This window comes from Physella acuta, unplaced genomic scaffold (assembly GCF_028476545.2).
Source record: "Physella acuta isolate Inbredline_101_S28 unplaced genomic scaffold, ASM2847654v3 ptg001057l, whole genome shotgun sequence".
NCBI classification, from domain to species: domain Eukaryota; kingdom Metazoa; phylum Mollusca; class Gastropoda; family Physidae; genus Physella; species Physella acuta.
The window spans coordinates 755,857-775,463 of NW_026732574.1; the positions used below are offsets into that span (position 1 = coordinate 755,857).

The window sequence follows — 19,607 nt, forward strand, 5'->3', positions numbered from 1 at the left end:
AAATGTATCACATCAACCTACATCATTCTATTCCTCTGACATAAATGTATCACATCAACCTACAACCTATATGTTCCCCTCACCTTCAGGGTTATGTGAAACAAGCCCGCAAAAGACCAGAAATGTTCCCCATTGAGAAAGTGACTGTTATATTCAGCAACATTGAGGAGATCTACGAGTTTGCCAGACAACTGTTAGACAGGCTGGAATGTTGCATCAACCACCATCAGCCTCACCTCAGTCAGATTGGGCAGTGTTTCTTGGATAAGGTAAGCCATGACAACACTGTTCTTCTTTCTTAATTTTTAGTGTTGGAAGGTATCTAGCCTTGTCTGCTATAGGGTTTGAACTCGAGACTTTGACGAATTTATCAACCATGAGCTTTTGCCGACTCGACCACGCCTCCATCACAATTAAGGATACGTGTCAACTGGTTATGCGCCATATAGGCCGTTGACTCCGATTTCAGCCTGCTTTTCTTTTTGGATTTGCTTCCATTGCCTTTGTCCAAGGCAGCATTAGTTTGATTTTGGAGTAGTCTCTCCTAGAAGAGTGGCTGTCCCCAGCTAACAAGCCTCATCTGCCCGAAGGTTCGAACTCTAGACTTCTTGGTTTAGCAACCATGAGCTTTACCGACTCGACCACGCCGACCCCAACACTATGTTCAAATTTGCTGTCCTTGGATTCAGAAGTTAAGAAAGTATTTTCCCAAAGCAACTGTAGTCAGAGCTTTGTTTGGCAATAGTTTAAAAGTTTGTGAATTGTAATCAGGTGAAAGGCTTTGAGATGTATTCTGATTACTGCAACAACCACCCAGCTGCCTGCGAGGAACTGAGGGAACTCTACAGGAACAAAAGATACAGGCACTTCTTCGAGGTGAGTCTGGGAATGATAGAAGGCTGTTGTGTGAATCAGGTGTTGATGATAAGGAGTATCTATGTTGTAGATTAGTGATGTTGTAAAATGTGTTGTAGATGAGTGATGTTAGAGAAAAGATGTTGCACATTTGTGATGTAGATTAATGATTGTGTGATTAAGTTGTTTATTAGTAATATAGATAACTGAAAAGATTACTGATATAAATTAGTAATGTAGATTAATGATGAAATTTGATGTTATAGATAAGTAAAATGATTTTTTAGTGTTGAATGATATTATGTTATAAATGTTGTTATTATGTAAAGCTATAGTTAGAATGATGTAAATAAATGATGTAATAGTTGAGTACCTGCTGTACCTGACCTTTAACCTCCAGGCCTGTCGGCTGCTCCAAGAGATGATAGAAATACCCCTGGAAGGATTTCTTCTGACCCCCGTCCAAAAGATCTGCAAATATCACCTCCAGCTTGCGGAGCTGCTCAAGTTCACTCCCCCTGACCACCCAGACTTCCACTACGTGCAGGCTGCCCTAGAGGCCATGAAACAGATTGCTCTGCTCATTAATGAGAGGAAGAGGAAGATGGAGAGCATTGAAAAACTGGCAGCGTGGCAGTTGTTGGTGGATGACTGGGAGGTGAGTTGTGGGACTTGACTTTAGCTGAAGTAGGGAGAGGTGTGGCACTTGGTTTTAGATGTAGCTAGGAGAGTTGTGGGACTTGACTTTAGCTGAAGTAGGGAGAGGTGTGGCACTTGGTTTTAGCTATAATAGGGAGAGTTGTGGCACTTGATTTTAGCTGTAGTCATGAGAGTTGTGGCACTTGATTTTAGCTGTAGCTAGGAGAGTTGTGGGACTTGACTTTAGCTGAAGTAGGGAGAGGTGTGGCACTTGGTTTTAGCTATAATAGGGAGAGTTGTGGCGCTTCATTCTAGCTGTAGCTAGGAGAGTTGTGGCACTTGATTTTAGCTGTAGCTAGGAGAGTTGTGGCACTTGATTTTAGCTGTAGCTAGGAGAGTTGTGGGACTTGACTTTAGCTGAAGAAGGGAGAGTTGTGGCACTTGATTTTAGCTGTAGCTAGGAGAGTTGTGGGACTTGATTTTAGCTGTAGCTAGGAGAGTTGTGGGACTTGACTTTAGCTGAAGAAGGGAGAGTTGTGGCACTTGATTTTAGCTGTAGCTAGGAGAGTTGTGGCACTTGATTTTAGCTGTCAGAGAGAGTTGTGGAACCTGACTTACCACTATCTCTACAAGAAAAACGAATGTGTTTTGTTTATATTTCCAGGGTCCTGACACACTAGAGCACAGCTCCGAGCTAATTTATTCAGGCGAGCTCAACAAAATCAACCACGCTGGCTGGTCACAAGAAAGATATTTCTTCCTCTTTGACCACCAACTCATCTACTGCAAGAAAGATCTGCTGAAGAAGTCCAGTTTCTGCTACAAAGGTCGGATAGAGATGGACTACTGTCAGGTGATCAACGTACCTGATGGCAGAGGTGAGCACTTGTCTGATGTTTGCACTGGGTACACCCCTGAGAAATATCTAGACATATATGCATATTTTTTTGGATTCTCTGATCCCAATATTGATAGGATTCTATAATTCCAATATTTATACGATTCTCTCATCCCAGTATCTTTAAGATCTGTGATCCCAATATTGATATGATTTTATGATCTTAATATTTATAGGATTCTCTGATCCCAATATCTTTAGGATTCTCTGATCCCAATATTGATGTGATTTTATGATCCCAATATTTTCCGAATTCCCTGATCCCAACAAATATTTTTAACACCCCACTGTTACAGCAGTAAAACATTAGTTGTGTATTGAGATGAATGTAACATGCTGTAACCTTCAGATCCCCAGTACAATGTGAGTGTGAGGAACGCCTGGAAGCTGCATGACACCAGCAGACAGAAGTGGTACCTGCTGGTGGCCAAAACTTCACTCATCAAGCAGAGGTGGCTCAAAGCATTCCAGGACGAGAGGCGCAGGGTCAAGGATGATGCTGAAAATAGTAGGTTTCTTTCTCGCTTTAATGGTCCAACTTTTTAAATCACCATTTGCTTGCATAGTTTACAAAGTTCAATTTATGAAGTGCTGGATGTAGAATTTGGTTACAGATTTTAAAACTAGTTTAAAACTTTTGTCCCCAGATTTTAACATTCCAGCTCATGTCAAGCAGAACATCATCACCAACTTTAGACTTAAAACAAATCACAACAAACCAAAAGGTGAGTAGACCTAGTGCAACACCTGATTATTTTTTTAATTAAGTTATTTAACATCGGCAACATGTTCAAATTAAGCTAATGTAAAACTCATTACAATCTTCATAAAATAAAAATTTGAATATAAATATTTTAATTTATCTGTGATATAAAACTGAATCTCGCTAATAAAAGTAAAAATCTGAATCGCGTTACATTCTGCCTGAAATAAAAATTTAAATCTCATTATTTTAATCTCTTATTTATAAATGTCAATCACGATATTACAATTCTATCTGAAGTATGAATGTGAATCTAGTTATTTTAATGGCAATGAAATTTTGAATCCTGTTACTATCTATCTAAGATATCTATCTTTTATTTTAATCTATCTCAATTATAAATGTGAATCTTGCTATTAAATAGCCATTTAAAATAAGAATGCCAATCTTGTTACACTCTTTCTGAAATAAATGTGAATTTTTATTACAATCTACTTGAAATAAAAATGTGAATCTCATCACAACAATCAATCCAAAATATAAATGTGAATCTTGTTAGAATCTTTCTGAAGTAAAAATGTGAATCTTGTTAGAATCTTTCTGAAGTAAAAATGTGAATCTTGTTATAATCTACCTGAAGTAAAAATGTGAATCTTGTTAGAATCTTTCTGAAGTAAAAATGTGAATCTTGTTATAATCTACCTGAAATAAAAATGTGAATCTTATTATAATCTACCTGAAATAAAAATGTGAATCTCGCGCTGAAAAATTGTTTCAGGTATTTTACTGTGGTTGACAAGAAAATCCTAAAAGGTGACGCAACAATTTAGTTGTGTGAAGCATTTCTGTTGAGCCCTACTGACATAACTGTCTTAGTTGAACTCACAAACTAGCTGTAAACTTGTGGGAGTGGCTACCTACTGATATAACTGTCTTAGTTGAACTCACAAACTAGCTGTAAACTTGTGGGAGTGGCTACCTACTGATATAACTGTCTTAGTTGAACTCACAAACTAGCTGTAAACTTGTGGGAGTGGCTACCTACTGATATAACTGTCTTAGTTGAACTCACAAACTAGCTGTAAACTTGTGGGAGTGGCTAATTCTCTAACACTAATCCATGGGAGGCTACTGGATACACCACTGTATTAGTGCTACATTATCCAATATCCATAAATTAATAGACAAAGATATATATATATATATTTTTCCTACCAGTGTCTTCTAAAGGTGTAGGTGTTAGATTGTTAGTAGTATTGAAATATTTAGTTTAGACACTTAGGGTTAATCTTAGGGTGTTTACATCAGTAAGCAATTCTGGTTTATAGTTTGCTACTAGCTTCCAAGAGCAATTCTCTAGAAGATTCCATGATGATGCCATTATCAGACACTGGTATGAAAACTAGCCTAAATTAACACTGTATTTACCTATTGTACTACTTGCTTTGTACCCACAAAGCTTTGAGTTATTTCCCCTGTTCATGCTCAGTCCTATGGGTTTTTATAGTGGTATCGTGTACTGCTGCTTAATTCAGTCATCCATCTAGTCACACATTCATTACTAAATTATGGAAAGTATTTTTAATGATGTCTAGACATCATCAGTTTGACATCTGGATGTTAGAATAGATTGAAGCATTAACATCCGGATGTTGAAAAAAGTAGGGACCACTAATGCTGAACTCTAGCATGAAATCTGATTAGTCTAGCATGTTGTGTAGTGGTAGATGATTAGTTCATTGTTGTCTAATTCTTTCCTGAGCTCTGATTAACTCCCCTTTAATAAAACAAAAATTGATACATTCCTCATCAGTGTGTCTCAAATTTTTAATATTTATTCCAAGATGGTTACACTGTAATGAAAAAATAATTTTCTCTACACTAATTTTAAACGAGCCATGAGAGAATCATTCTGGTAGTTAGACTAAATACACAACATTATAGTTGTGTCACTTTTTTATAAATCATTGAACACATATTTACTTTTAGTTTATGTACATACATAATATATGTATTTATATATATATATATATATATATTTATATATATATATATATATATATATATATATATATATATATATATATATATATATATATATATATATATATTCAGAGAGAGAGAGAGAGAATGAAAGAATGACTATATAATAAGCATTGCAATACAAAAATTTCTATTCACACAACTTTTTTTTTTACTTGTAGGTAAAAATAAATTTTTGCGGACCAGTAGCACACATATGGTGGGCAGCACAGCTAACAGAGTCGGCGCCATCGCCACCTTGCCCCGCACCAAAGGTCGCCACAAGGTCAAGTCTGATAGTACTTTGGGGAAAAAAATCAACTGGTTCTTCCTGGGCAAAGGAAAATCTTAAACAAAAATTTACAGTTCAGGTGACCTGACTTGACCCTAGGTCAATGACACTACTTCTGCCCAGCAGAAGACTTTCTTATGTAAAACTGCCCACAGTGCAATGACACTAAGAAATGTAACATGAAATCTCATTCAAACTATTTTTTGGATTATCCTTTGTCACTGGATGATAAAGAGAGTTCAATAAAAACAAAAAGTGCTTAAATTATTTGAACAAAGGGAGATCATTACAAACTGCAGAATATTTGATCTTTGTATAGAATACTGGACAAAGGGAGATCATTACAAACTACAGAATATTTTATCTTTGTATAGAATACTGGACAAAGGGAGATCACTAAAACAGAATTTACGTGTTTCTCCTTTTGCACTGGGTAATGAAGAAAGTCACCCTAAAACTGAACTCGTGATATCTTGTGCTCATAATATATTGGATTGAAGGTGACCATGTTAAGATCACATTTCTCATGACCAGAGGATTTATCAAAGTTTCTAGTTGTCTTCCCTTGATCTCAGCTCTGATATGCTGATGATACACATCAACCAAGCGCTGGCAATGTCCACAGACATCAGGATGTGTCATTCAATGTCATCAGGATGTGTCAGGTGTCAATACAATACTGTCTACATCCACTGACATCAAGATTTGCTGATGAAAAGATGGACTAGAAAGAAAAGTTGTAATCCCACACACCACAGTGACAGAAAACAATGCCTTTTTAAATCTTACTGCATTTTAAATTTAACAAAACGTCGCGCCACCGGTAATGTTAGAGTGGATGGTTGGCTTCTATCAACGGCCAACGGTAATGTTAGAGTGTATGGTTGGCTTCTATCAACGGTAATGTTAGAGTGGATGGTTGGCTTCTATCAACTGCACAAGTCTTTCTAATCATCTCATTTGTTCTGTCTCACCAGTGATTAACTCCCTTGTCTTCCATACCTTCTTCCTTCACTCTTCAAGCTCAAAGTTTCACAATGGTATTCATCTGATTTTTTAAACATTTTTAAGACAATCCTGAACACTTTTTTATCAATGAAAAAAAAAGTTAATGACCTGGATATTTTAAAAAATTATGTCTGCTACCAGAACCACCCCCAGCTCTAGATCTGTTTTTTTGCTACCATGTCTGTGTTGATCAACCATCAGTATTCCATCTGATCATACTTCACAACTGCTGTGTTTTCTTGCTAGCATCTCTATGTTGATCAACCATCAGTATTCCATCTGATCATACTTCACAACTGCTGCTGACAAACCCAAGCTAACCTGTACATATGTAGATAGACCTGTGGGTTGTCAACCAGGGACTCTAGTGATGAGCTCTACGTAAACCCACAGTGATACAAATAATGCCTTTAAGGCACCAAGTGTTCAGCTGCTAATTTACAAACTTCATACAATTTCTTCATTAACTTAAGCTTATATTTGTAAGTTAACAAGGTAATTCCACCTGTAGTTACCTGTATATTACTGTGACTAGATGGAATGTCTCTTAGAAAACCCAGTCACCTCCCCTAAACTGGAACTAAAATCAACTTTTTAAATAATTTTTTTTAACAGACCAATAAATTACTGTAAAATTTCCATAAGCTTTTATAATTTAAATGGACCAACACTAAAACATTCTTTTCTTTTTTACATCTAGATTTAACGGAAATAAATTAGAAAGATTCAGATAGACCTAAAAACAAAAATAAAAGCATTATTACTTCCCTTGAATAGTTTTGTAAACCAATTCAAGAGGTAAACTGTTTTTGTCACACACTATTTTTGATGTAAAAGAAGTTTTAGTTGTTTATTTTCTAGTAAATGACTGTACAGTCTCATATTTTAGACGTTTTTTATTGTTTGTCAAATATTTTACAATTTTACCACATGTTTTTGTGTTGTGTATGCTGTCGTTTGCATGATATGTTGTCTGTATGTGTTCTAGTGTTGTGGAGATCATGTGTTGTTTATATGTTGTTGTGTGTTTGTTGTCATATGGTGTACTAGATGATTCCCGTTTGTTGTATGTTAAAATGTGTTGCCCTAAAAATGTGTTTTATAAACTTGTCCACATTTTTGTAACTATTTGTTTCTTTTATTTTAACAATTTTAAAATCTTGTTTTATATTAGTTGTATGTTAACTTGCGTCAACAATGGAAGTATGAAGTTTGTGCAGTAAATTATTTGATTGTTTTACATTAGCTGAATGTTAAATTTGTTTTACATTAATTGTATGTGAAACTTGTTTTATATTAGTTGTATGTTAACTTGCGTCAACAATGGAAGTATGAAATTTGTGCAGTAAATTATTTCAGAATGTTATGTTTTACCTTCCATTCATTTTAATTTTCAACATTGAAGCGATAGATTTAATTTATTCTGTAAATATAAATTTCTATTATGTCTTTATGATTTATAAATGTATATAAAAAGAATTATACAAAACAACAGTAAATAAAAAATCTGGCAACTGTTTAACACATTGCCAAATGTACTGCTTGCACTAACAATGCATTCTTCAAGTCAGTCTAAGAATACAGTGTTGTAACATCTCAATGGACTTGGTCTTCATTTCTTTTGTTCTTTTTAAACCCTGAGTCATTGACAGACTTTTAGTGCAAGTTGGAACAGGTTTAAAACCAAACACTAAAACCATCAAAAGGTGCTTAATCCAGCTGTGAAACTACTACAATTTGATGATCTCCCTTGTAATGTATGCGTGTATATGAACCAGTGGATCTTTAATATGCTAGTAATGACTAGCCAGTATATCTTCATCCCATTATTTCCCAATAATGTCAATCCATTGATTAAAACTAATTGATAAAATTAAGAAACAACAATATGGTTGGAACAAACTTGAAAGAATAGGTTCCTTTTTATCTTCTTTTATTTGATTTCAATATTGCACAAGGTAACAAGGAATGTATAAAGTTGATTTACAAAATATTTCACATGTTTCAACAACTTAGTCCTTAAATTTGCAGGCTAATAAATAAAATGTCAGGTATATTTGTTCTATAAACTCTGGAATTATATTTTTTTAAGGTACAAGTATCATAAAAACCTGCAATATCATGTCATGTACATTGTTGTATAAATACCTGAAATGTCAGCACAACTCAGTGACTACTAGTGTTCTAGCCAAGGAAAGACCACTCACATTTGTTGTGAAAGGGAGATGACTAAAACTTAAAACATAAACTTACTCTTAAAAATAAACATTCATTATAATAAAATATCAACTTGATATTTTTTAAATGTAAAACTATCTATTCTTTATTAATTACAAAAATGACTAATTAATGCTGTGGTCTTTCAGCAGAATAAATGAAACATCAACCAATCAGTTTTGCAATTTATCAAATGAAAAAAATGAGCATTTAAAAATTCTTAGTTTAAAATATTTTTTAAACCAGTTCATTAATGTACAAGATATACACATGAGATTTGCATAGAAACATTTTTTAAATGGACAGATAACAGCCATTTTTTGTATTACCACCTGGATTTAGAAAAACAAAAATATTTGTACAAATATTTTGTAACATGGAGTTATTTATTTTTCAACTGTCTAGAATAATCATCCCATTTGTCTACTAATACAATAAGGCTCAACTGGATTCAAAGCCAGCTTTAATAACAAGTTAATAACATCACATCATGTTTGATTCATAATATCAAGCTTTTAACCAGTATGGAATTCAGCATCACTCTAATGGGGGAAGGGGGGGAGGGTTTAAAACTAGTTTCAGAAATATTTTACCTGTAGTTTGAAAAAAAAAAATCACCCGTAAGAGCTTATAACCATATTTAGTCAAAGATTTTCAAATTATCTTTAGAAATTTAACAAAACATTATTTAAAATCTTATTTGGATATTTTAGTCAAACATTTTTAAATTACCTTTAGAAATATAACAAAACATGATTTTAAATCTTATTTGGATATTTTAGTAAAACATTTTTAAATATTTTTTTTGAAATTAACAAAACATGGTTTAAAATCCTATTTGGATATTTTAAAAATTTCCAAGTTACAGATGATTCAAACTAATCAGTATAGTGACAATAGCTTGGTTTATCATTCACTTATGTAATGGCAAAAAATAAACTATACTTAGCACTGGTATCATTAGGCACACAATTAGATTGATTGCATCAGCTTTAACCAAAGGTATAATTATATTTAGCAGTGACAAACACAGGTTATGAGATACCAATGGTTCAATTAGATGGACTAAAATATTAATACCCCACCCATCATTCTTTTAAGTTAGAAATTAGCATTTACCAATTATAATTGGTAACAGATAATGTATGCTGGAGTTATTAAAGGTCATGGTGACATCTAGAACAAAAAGTTTTGTTTTAATTCTGGTTCAAAATTTGAGGCCATGTCCAAAGAGTTTTTGTGATTAAAATCGACCCACTAAACATCCTGTTTATTGTGCTGAAATAACGCCAGCAATATTTTGTAATGGATGTTTGATTCACCTGTCCTTAGCCCTCGGGGTAACAAAGTGAACATCCATGTTCCTGTGTACCACAATAAAATGGTACATAAAGCCTTTTCATTTGGATCTTGTACAGTTACCCCCCCCCCCCTCCTCAAAAAATATTATAAAATAAAGGATATGATACTTGAACTTTAAGATTTTATTGAAGAGGGTAAAATTAGGACATGCCATTAATAATTTGCTTGAAAAAAAAAGTATTTTGGTACCTTTAACCACTACCCTAGAGGCGAATAAGTTGTTTTTAATGGTGTGCATTTAAATATTCAAATGTCTGGACATCAGAAATAGGTCACAGGTGGCGGGGCTTAACTTTTTGTCCATTCACCTTTTGTATTAGTGGCGGATCTAGACAAGAACTCCCCCAACAGTTCTAAACAATGATGAAAACAATTTGTTGCGACTCCGTTTGATTTGTCTAGGGCACATTCCTCTCCAGCATGTAGCAAGCTAGAACTTGTTCCATACATTGATGTATACATTGAAATAAGTATGTCAGAACATATTCCATCAACATGTTTAACAAGTGCTAATCTACAATACAAGAGAGTTGCAACTCAGCTTGAAAGAAATTCACTTTGAAATAATCCCATTTATCGTTCGCTACTAATCCACAGAAGGATATAACTTGTCTTAATGAACTCATAAAAGCTGGATCTAAATCTACTTCTTGCCATGTATTACAAAACACCTTCAGATTTTTGTTATCAAGTGAAAGACATTTGGTTTGAATCACAGGCCAGCGTGTTACTTTAATGCTCTCGTAGAGGGAAAAGTTTTGTAATTATGCATAGAGCTGAATAAATTAACATAATTGATTAGTAAGTATAGTTTTAGTAGTAGACTAGTAGATCTAGATTAGTTCGCAGGAGTCACAATTTAGCTCATTCGGAGCTAACTTTAGCAGGAGTCACAATTTAGCTCATTCACAGTAACCTTTAGCAGGAGTCACAATTTAGCTCATTCGCAGTGACATTTAGCAAGAGTCACAATTTAGCTCATTCACAGTAACCTTTAGCAGGAGTCACAATTTAGCTCACTCACAGTGACATTTAGCAAGAGTCACAATTTAGCTCATTCACAGTAACCTTTAGCAGGAGTCACAATTTAGCTTACTCACAGTGACCGCTTTTAGTCACAGACTAGTCAGCTTACACTTCAGTGATCTGCACTCAACAATCTACTTACAAATGTATTATAAGTGTCCTTACACTTACACAATTAAAATTACTAGATTTTAATTTGAATTTCCCCCAAGAATGGACTGACTGGCAGCTTCTAGAATTTTCAAAGCTTCCTCGTATGAAGGGGGCGGGATGTCATTCTCGTTGTCTTGAGGGGAGAGGAAGGAAGAAAACAGTTCCTGGATGGAGACGTGCATGCCGGGAAACCGTCTGAGCATCTGCTGAATTCCAGAACTGTTTGCGTTGTTGGCATGGCGGCTAGTGGCTGGAGATCTGTACGGTGGGGGAGGGGGAGAGGGTGGGGGCACATCTGAGGATGACGTGGAAGGCGCCAGAGAAAGAGAACTCTGGAGTGAGTTGGTGTCTGACAGTTCTGTGCTCACGGTGGATGTCCCGTCCACTCCATCATGGCCGTCGCTGCTACTGCCAGCAGACGACGACCTGCTCGAGAGCGGTAAATCCAACACGGAGGAACCGGATATCGTTGACAGGGGTGTCCCGGCATACCCTCCGTTGTCGTAGGAACCGTCTGATGTCACTGGCACATTAGTGCCACTGTCACTCATGACAGCATTCGCTGACACGGCCCTCGGGCGTCTCACCTCGTTCTCCTCCAACAAAACGGCCATGCTGTCTGACCGCGCGTGCATGACGTCATCAGTGCTGGTGTTGAGGGCGTCCGTGCTGGAATGTAGGTCATCGTCTGAGACCGGGTTGACGGTGGAGCCAAACAGCTGCTCGTACGACGGCGGCAGGTCGTCTGTGGGCGTGGTTCCGGCTTCGGCAGCAGCTGCGGCAGCTGCGGCCACCCGCTCCCGCTCCTCCCGCTTCGACCTCCTCAGCTGGATGATGAGGACACATATAAGGGGCACAATCACGGACAGGCCGGCAGCCATTGCGATAAATCCCCCATTGACTTTTAGTGGGTGATCTGCGGTATCCGGGCTACTGGCACCTGGGGAAAGACAAAAAGTTCTAAGGTAAAAAAAACAGCCTGTAGTAAGTGGATGGTACAGCTTGGTCGGGGGATAGAGCGCTTGACTGCTAGCCCGAAGGTCTCGCGTTCGGATCTCAGTCGGGACGCCTGAGTCCACCCAGCTCTGATAGGTACCTGACTCATTTTAGGAAAAGTAAAGTCGGTGGGGCATCGTGCTGTCCACACCATCCTTACAAATGCCGAGGTCGGGACACATGAACTCTACTTCATCTACTTTATGAATCGTTAGGTCTGAAAGAGGAGCTCTATGGAACAGGTGACATAGACGTGCTTATATTATGTCACTTAATAGAATCAAAAGCACTCGAATATTGGTCGGGTAATGAAAGTAGAATCATTATATTGTTGAGATAATGAAAGTAGACTCATTGTATTGTTGGGATGAAACACCATGTCGCAGAATCGGCATCAAGAATCTATAAATAGTATCAGAAGTCACGTGACCGTGGTGCCAGACAACTCCCAATATTTACCTTTTGCTGTATTGCCGTAGACAACATCCGGAGCTTCAAAAAATCTTTGGATCGAACTTAAAAAACCCATGATTGTACGTCTAACTAGAGCTAACTGTTCGTCGTATAAATAAACATCAATGTCTATTCAACAAATTCGAAATAAACACTAGCTCTATACGAGATTCTATGAATACACATAAACAAAAAAATAAAAGTTTGATTGCGAAAAGTTGTTTTAGTCCAATCCTAAGATTCAAGTGAAGAGCGTGTAGATGAAGTCAGTAAACAAGCACTAAGCACCTACCAACTGTAGGTCAACACCACAGCTGGGAGACTACACTTTAAATTTCTGCCTGTCATGTCACATGACCCCCATTAGCAGACATCCAATACCCAGTCAAAAGCCGTGCTACGTTATATAAAGCTATAGTTTAGTTAGACCTATACACTATACACTGTCAGCATCTGGTACTAGTTCGACCATCTGCTGCTGTATTTTGTTACTTTCATGTCCCATACAGAATAGATGTCTCTACTGAGTTTTTAAACTTTATTTCAGGTACGCATTTAGATCGTTACAGAGAAGGCGTACAGAGTACCCCCCTCACACACACACACACCACACAACCCCCCCCCCCCCCACACACACACCATTTGGATTATTTTATGTCTATTTGCTATAGGCCCACAAAAAGCAGATGATTACAAAAATAGCACAATGTAATTTAGTATGTGATGTAACTGTTTGAAAGCAAAATTAAATACTACATACAGCTAGGAATACTTACTTGTACACTTACATGGAAAATAATTACATGGAAAATACCAGCTAAGAATACTTACTTGTACAATTACATGGATAGCATGGCTGTGATGTATCCAACAAACTGGATGTTGTATTCAGAATATCCATAACGAATGTCTTAGTTTTAAATGTCAAATAATGTTAAACACTTGGACGCACAAAATTCCTTCTAGATCTATCTTTATACGATGTAGTACGAAAAGCAAGGGATGCTATTGGTTGAGTCGAGCATTAATGCTATCTTTATACACTGTACTAGAACAAGAAATGGACGCTATTGGTTGGTCAATCAACAAACACTGGATAGACGCTCATCACTGTTCACGTGACACCTCGGGTAACCTAGCAACGAGCCGTGTGGAGTAGACATGCCATAAGTGGTCATTGTGTGGACGTTAGATAACGCGCTGGTCAAGGATAGGTGGGGAGGGGGGGTAGTGGCTGGAGAGATAGGAGCGCTGGACGACCGTTAATTTTAAGACAACGGCGAAATACTTGAACACGTGGCTTGACACGACCGGTCCAATAAAGATGTCAAAGTAACACGCTCGATGTAATCGTCTTTAATTTGATGGCTAAACACTTACCTATTATAATTATACAATCATTAACTTTTTAGCATCATATCATACATAAGTATGCGCAAGTCTTTCCATTGCAGTCCCCAGCTCTTTAAAAATCCTTCCATCAAACTTAAAAACAATCTTATTGTAATCTTTCTATATGTTCGACCAGATAAATAACATGAATGAGGCTTACTAAATCTATAACAGCAAACATTGGAGGCTAACAGTAGGATATAAATCACGAATAAACTAGAGACTCACAATACTATTTCCGATCATGAATGACCTGTTGAATAAACCATTTATCAGCAATTAGATAACCACCACTTCGGATTTGACTCAACTCACAAATATTCGCAAGAACCACTACAAACTTCCCCCATGATAACGAAAGTCAAGGGAAATAACGTAAATTACTTCCCTTTCAGTAAATGACGAACAAGCCTTATAAAAATAACTACGGGATTCTATTCAAACTAAAACGTTTTCCTATGAACACAAATCTCATCCAATCCATTACAACTGTTGACATCACTTATCTTTAGAGTACAACTTTTATCTATGTAGATGGGCAAAGATTTTTTTTTTAATATCTACGCTCAGGTGTTAGGTGAAGACGGCAAACAGTTTAGTATATCGGTGATTGTCGTTCTATGAAATGGTCGTTATATGAAATGGTCGTTCTATGAAATGGTCGTTAGATGAAATGGTCGTTAGATGAAATGGTCGTTAGATGAAATGGTCGTTATATGAAATGGTCGTTAGATGAAATGGTCGTTATATGAAATGGTCGTTAGATGAAATGGTCGTTATATGAAATGGTCGTTAGATGAAATGGTCGTTAGATGAAATGGTCGTTATATGAAATGGTCGTTAGATGAAATGGTCGTTAGATGAAATGGTCGTTAGATGAAATGGTCGTTAGATGAAATGGTCGTTATATGAAATGGTCGTTATATGAAATGGTCGTTAGATGAAATGGTCGTTAGATGAAATGGTCGTTAGATGAAATGGTCGTTAGATGAAATGGTCGTTAGATGAAATGGTCGTTAGATGAAATGGTCGTTAGATGAAATGGTCGTTCTATGAAATGGTCGTTAGATGAAATGGTCGTTAGATGAAATGGTCGTTAGATGAAATGGTCGTTAGATGAAATGGTCGTTATATGAAATGGTCGTTAGATGAAATGGTCGTTAGATGAAATGGTCGTTAGATGAAATGGTCGTTAGATGAAATGGTCGTTAGATGAAATGGTCGTTAGATGAAATGGTCGTTAGATGAAATGGTCGTTAGATGAAATGGTCGTTAGATGAAATGGTCGTTATATGAAATGGTCGTTGGATAAAATGGTCGTTAAATGAAATGGTCGTTATATGAAATGGTCGTTATATGAAATGGTCGTTATATGAAATGGTCGTTAGATGAAATGGTCGTTGGATAAAATGGTCGTTCTATAAAATATACGAAACGATGGATCGACCTGCGACTATTTCTGCTGCTATTGCATTTTATTTTTATGATTGTCTATCCATAGTACGCGTACAATGGACCAGAGACATACTTATAAGGGAGATAACTACAATCAGCTAATGTTTTAAATAAAAAAAAGTGTATCCCCTATCAATTGTATACGCACAACGCGAAGATGTTTTATATAACGTGTTTTCAATAATTAATTTAAACGTCTAGTCAGCAAAATATGTCCAGTCCATACAATCTAACCGTCCAATCTAGCCGTCCAGTCCGTCCAATCTAACGGTCTAATATAACCGTCCAATATAACCGTCCAATCTAACCGTCCAGTCCGTCCAATCTAACGGTCTAATATAACCGTCCAATATAACCGTCCAATCTAACCGTCCAGTCCGTCCAATCTAACCGTCCAGTCCGTCCAATCTAACCGTCCAGTCCGACCCGTCCAATCTAACGGTCCAATATAACCGTCCAATCTAACCGTCCAATCTAACCGTCCAGTCCGTCCAATCTAACCGTCCAGTCCGTCCAATCTAACCGTCCAGTCCGTCCAATCTAACCGTCCAGTCCGACCCGTCCAATCTAACGGTCCAATATAACCGTCCAATCTAACGGTCCAATATAACCGTCCAGTCCGTCCAATCTAACCGTCCAGTCCGTCCAATCTAACCGTCCAGTCCGTCCAATCTAACGGTCTAATATAACCGTCCAATCTAACCGTCCAATCTAACCGTCCAATCCAACCGTCCAGTCCGTCCAATCTAACCGTCCAGTCCGTCCAATCTAACCGTCCAGTCCGTCCAATCTAACGGTCCAATATAACCGTCCAATCTAACCGTCCAGTCCGTCCAATCTAACCGTCCAGTCCGTACAATCTAACCGTCCAGTCCGTCCAATCTAACCGTCCAGTCCGTACAATCTAACCGTCCAGTCCGTCCAATCTAACCGTCCAGTCCGTCCAATCTAGCCTCCTAGTAATTAGTATATCCAAACGAATCTCCAATTAGTTCCGACTGAATACACAATCCTACACGCAGTCCACTAGAATTCACTAGATCAAGGACTATACCACCCACCACAAGCAGAAAACAAATCGTTTTGAAATTATATTTACCTCACAATGTCCACACATACTAACTACTGGTTATAACCCACCATGCTTACTTTACACTAAAAAAAACTTAGACCTACAAACGTTCCCAAACGAATTCTTTATCGCAATGTTTAAATTTATCCATCATTTTTACGCTGGTCTAAATTTACACGCATCGCTTACTACTGCTGACCTAGCCTATGACGTCATATCCGGAGTTACGACCGCGGTAAAAACACGTCCAGGTGTTGAAAGGCAATCAGATCATACGGTATCTTCTGCTGGTCCAACCTAGTCGGCTACATCATTTTTTTAACAGGATTTCCCACAGGACAAGTTTTCAAAAAGGTGGGAGCAGTGTTTCTTCCAGGCACCTCTTTTGGTAAGGGTGGGGGGGGGGGGGGCAAAGCCCCCCGAAGAGTCTATCGCCCCCCCCCCCCCAGCCGAACGAAATGGAATCTAACTAGAAAATAAATACTTTTAATCGTATCCCCCCCCCCCCCGAAAATTTCAAGTGCCCCCCACCCCCGGAGAAAAAATGTCTGGAAGAAACACAGGGTGGGAGAGGGGAGAGGGGTGTGACTTTCATTAAGCTCAGGCGTATCTTATTACAACTCTACGTTATTACATCACACCAGCTACAACCCCCCCCCCCCCCTCCCCTATTGTATCGTCATTTTATCGATAATTCCCGGTCATTAGAAATCAGCCACTAACATTTATAGAAAATCTTTAACTTGTCCTATTGACTTGTTCGCTTGAAAAAAAATCGATTCGCTTATAGGCTAATCAGAAAATTATCGATCCCAATAAATCAATGAATATGAACCGATGTTTAAGAAATTTTAAAAAAAAACCAGAAGTTTTGAACAAACAGTTCTGAAATATAATATCGTATATAAAACCATAAACGTATAAAACCTAAATCACACAATGTGGCTTCCATAAATACCGCAAGTTTTAGTCGATTTTAGGTAGGCCTCCGTGATTTTTTAATAGCAATTTCAAAGTCTAAAAATAAAATGAGAAATAACTTCAAAAGCTCATTTAACAATTACTTTTTAAAAAATATATTGTTAGCCCCCCCCCCCCCCCCATCGCCTCAGTCCGCGTCCCTACTCCCCCTCCCCACACACATCGCCTCAGTCCGCGTCCCTACTCCCCCTGCAATCGGACGTCCATGACGACCCTAACCTTAAAACTTATTTTAAAGATCACATAACCATATACATATAACAAGTGATGATATGTTTATAAAAATGTCCAAAAAACTATTTAAATTGAAATAAACCACTTATATCAAACATACAATTTTTACCGTGTATCTTTTTTGACTTACATATAATTTGAATCTAAAAGAAACTGTCAAAAGTTCACTCATTTCTTCTGTTTCAATCAATCGAAACAAATTTAAATGATCATTTTCTACTTGATAAAAATCGTTTAAATTACATGGGTGCCTACAGTTTGTTTTTTTTTTCAATTTTTGTGGAAGAAACTGTCGAACACATCACTGAATAGTTTGAAATACCACATCATTTAAACTCCTTATAGAAAACAACCTGCAGACGACACAATACTTAACAATATAGTGACTTCACTGACAGGAGAGCTACTGTCTTACGATCAACCCGGTCAGAAATTTCCGGGAATTCCTGAACATGACGTATCGTCCTTATCTAAATTTGGTGTGTCATGCAACTTTGGGTTCGGCCCGAAAAGTATTTACCGATTGTTGATTTAATCAAATATAGAATCAAGTTCGGTCTACTCATAGACTCACTCTAACCCAGGGGGATTAGAATGTGTTTAATGGTAGGCCGTCTGTTTGAGTTCGTTCCTAAATTTGTAAAAATATAGAAAATCTAGAGAAATGACACTTCGCAAATTACATAAATTAATTTTAAAAATAAGAAAAAGAAGTCAATGTAGATTTAAGAAGTATTTAAAATGCTATTGTGTCTTTTCTTCTTTTTTTTCTATATATCTGTCAATAACTAATTATTTTTCGTCGTTTAATTAAATTAAGATTAGTAATTTAATAGAAATGGATCATTCTATTTGACTGAATAGAAACAAACTCCACGCCATACAGAAACCCTTTAGCGACTATCCAGCGACCATTCAGCGACTATCCAGCGACCATTCAGCGACTATTGTACCAGGATACGACTCAGCAAAAATTAAAATTGATAAATATCGAAACAGGATTGGCGTGTCAAGACTTCCTGGGGCAGTCGTTGAGAGGGGTGGGGGGGGGGGGTCTTTACACAGTAGGAGGTGTAGCTTTACATCATGTGGGGTGTAGCTTTACATGATGTGGGGTGTAGCTTTACATGATGTGGGGTGTTGCTTTACAAAACGTGAGGACTGGTGGTTGTTCTATGATATTAGCCGGTAGTGGGGAGTGTAATGTTGTTTTACATTACGTGGGGTGTGGGGGTGTAATGCTTTACATTATGTGGGTTGAGGAGGGAGGTTTACGTTGCATTACGTAATGTGGTGTAAGAGGGATTGGAATTTTCCCTTACTAAACGTGTTTCGTAAAAGGCCATGTCATCTAGAGTGTTTTATGAAACAGTATTTTAAGCAAAAAGTGATCTTTATATGAACCCATAAATCTGATAAGCTTTTGAAGAAAACGTGTTTGCCGATTTTTCCGATACTTCCTATAACTGTCCCCGTCTCATACAACGGTCAGCAGTAAAAATACTAGTAGCGAGCTTGTATAGTAAAACCACCTGACTTGCTGATAAGTTTTTAATGGGGGGGGGGGGGGAACACGACTAGTGATTAGAAAAAAAAGAGGGCAATACGCAGAAAATAACGTCTTAAGAACTGGCCAGGAATTCACAACATGACTGCACCAAGTCACATGACCAGAGCACTGCACCAAGTCACAACATGACTGCACCAAGTCACAACATGACTGCACCAAGTCACATGACCATAGAACTACATCACTAATATAATATTAACAACGCATACATGACACACTGTATAACATCCCCGAATGATCACATCCTTATGAAAAAGCCACCAAACATCTACACAAACG

General features: G+C 37.3%; 1 protein-coding gene across 6 annotated transcripts in view; it reads left to right on the top strand.

Annotated features, from left to right (window-relative positions):
- LOC131955133 (uncharacterized) overlaps nucleotides 1-8,017 on the top strand; it is a 61,572-nt gene extending 53,555 nt beyond the window's left edge. For 4 of the 6 annotated variants that reach the window (XM_059319110.1, XM_059319112.1, XM_059319116.1 and 1 more), the window contains 7 exons: nucleotides 90-269; nucleotides 772-876; nucleotides 1,256-1,513; nucleotides 2,159-2,372; nucleotides 2,742-2,900; nucleotides 3,040-3,117; nucleotides 5,300-8,017. In XM_059319110.1, coding sequence (XP_059175093.1) covers nucleotides 90-269; nucleotides 772-876; nucleotides 1,256-1,513; nucleotides 2,159-2,372; nucleotides 2,742-2,900; nucleotides 3,040-3,117; nucleotides 5,300-5,469 — 1,164 coding nt within the window. In that variant the 3' untranslated portion in view covers nucleotides 5,470-8,017. Of the gene's footprint in view, nucleotides 1-89; nucleotides 270-771; nucleotides 877-1,255; nucleotides 1,514-2,158; nucleotides 2,373-2,741; nucleotides 2,901-3,039; nucleotides 3,118-3,873; nucleotides 3,911-5,299 lie in introns of those variants that run through there. The other 2 variants (XM_059319113.1, XM_059319114.1) reach the window with 2 other exon arrangements.
- Nucleotides 8,018-19,607: the final 11,590 nt, after the last annotated feature.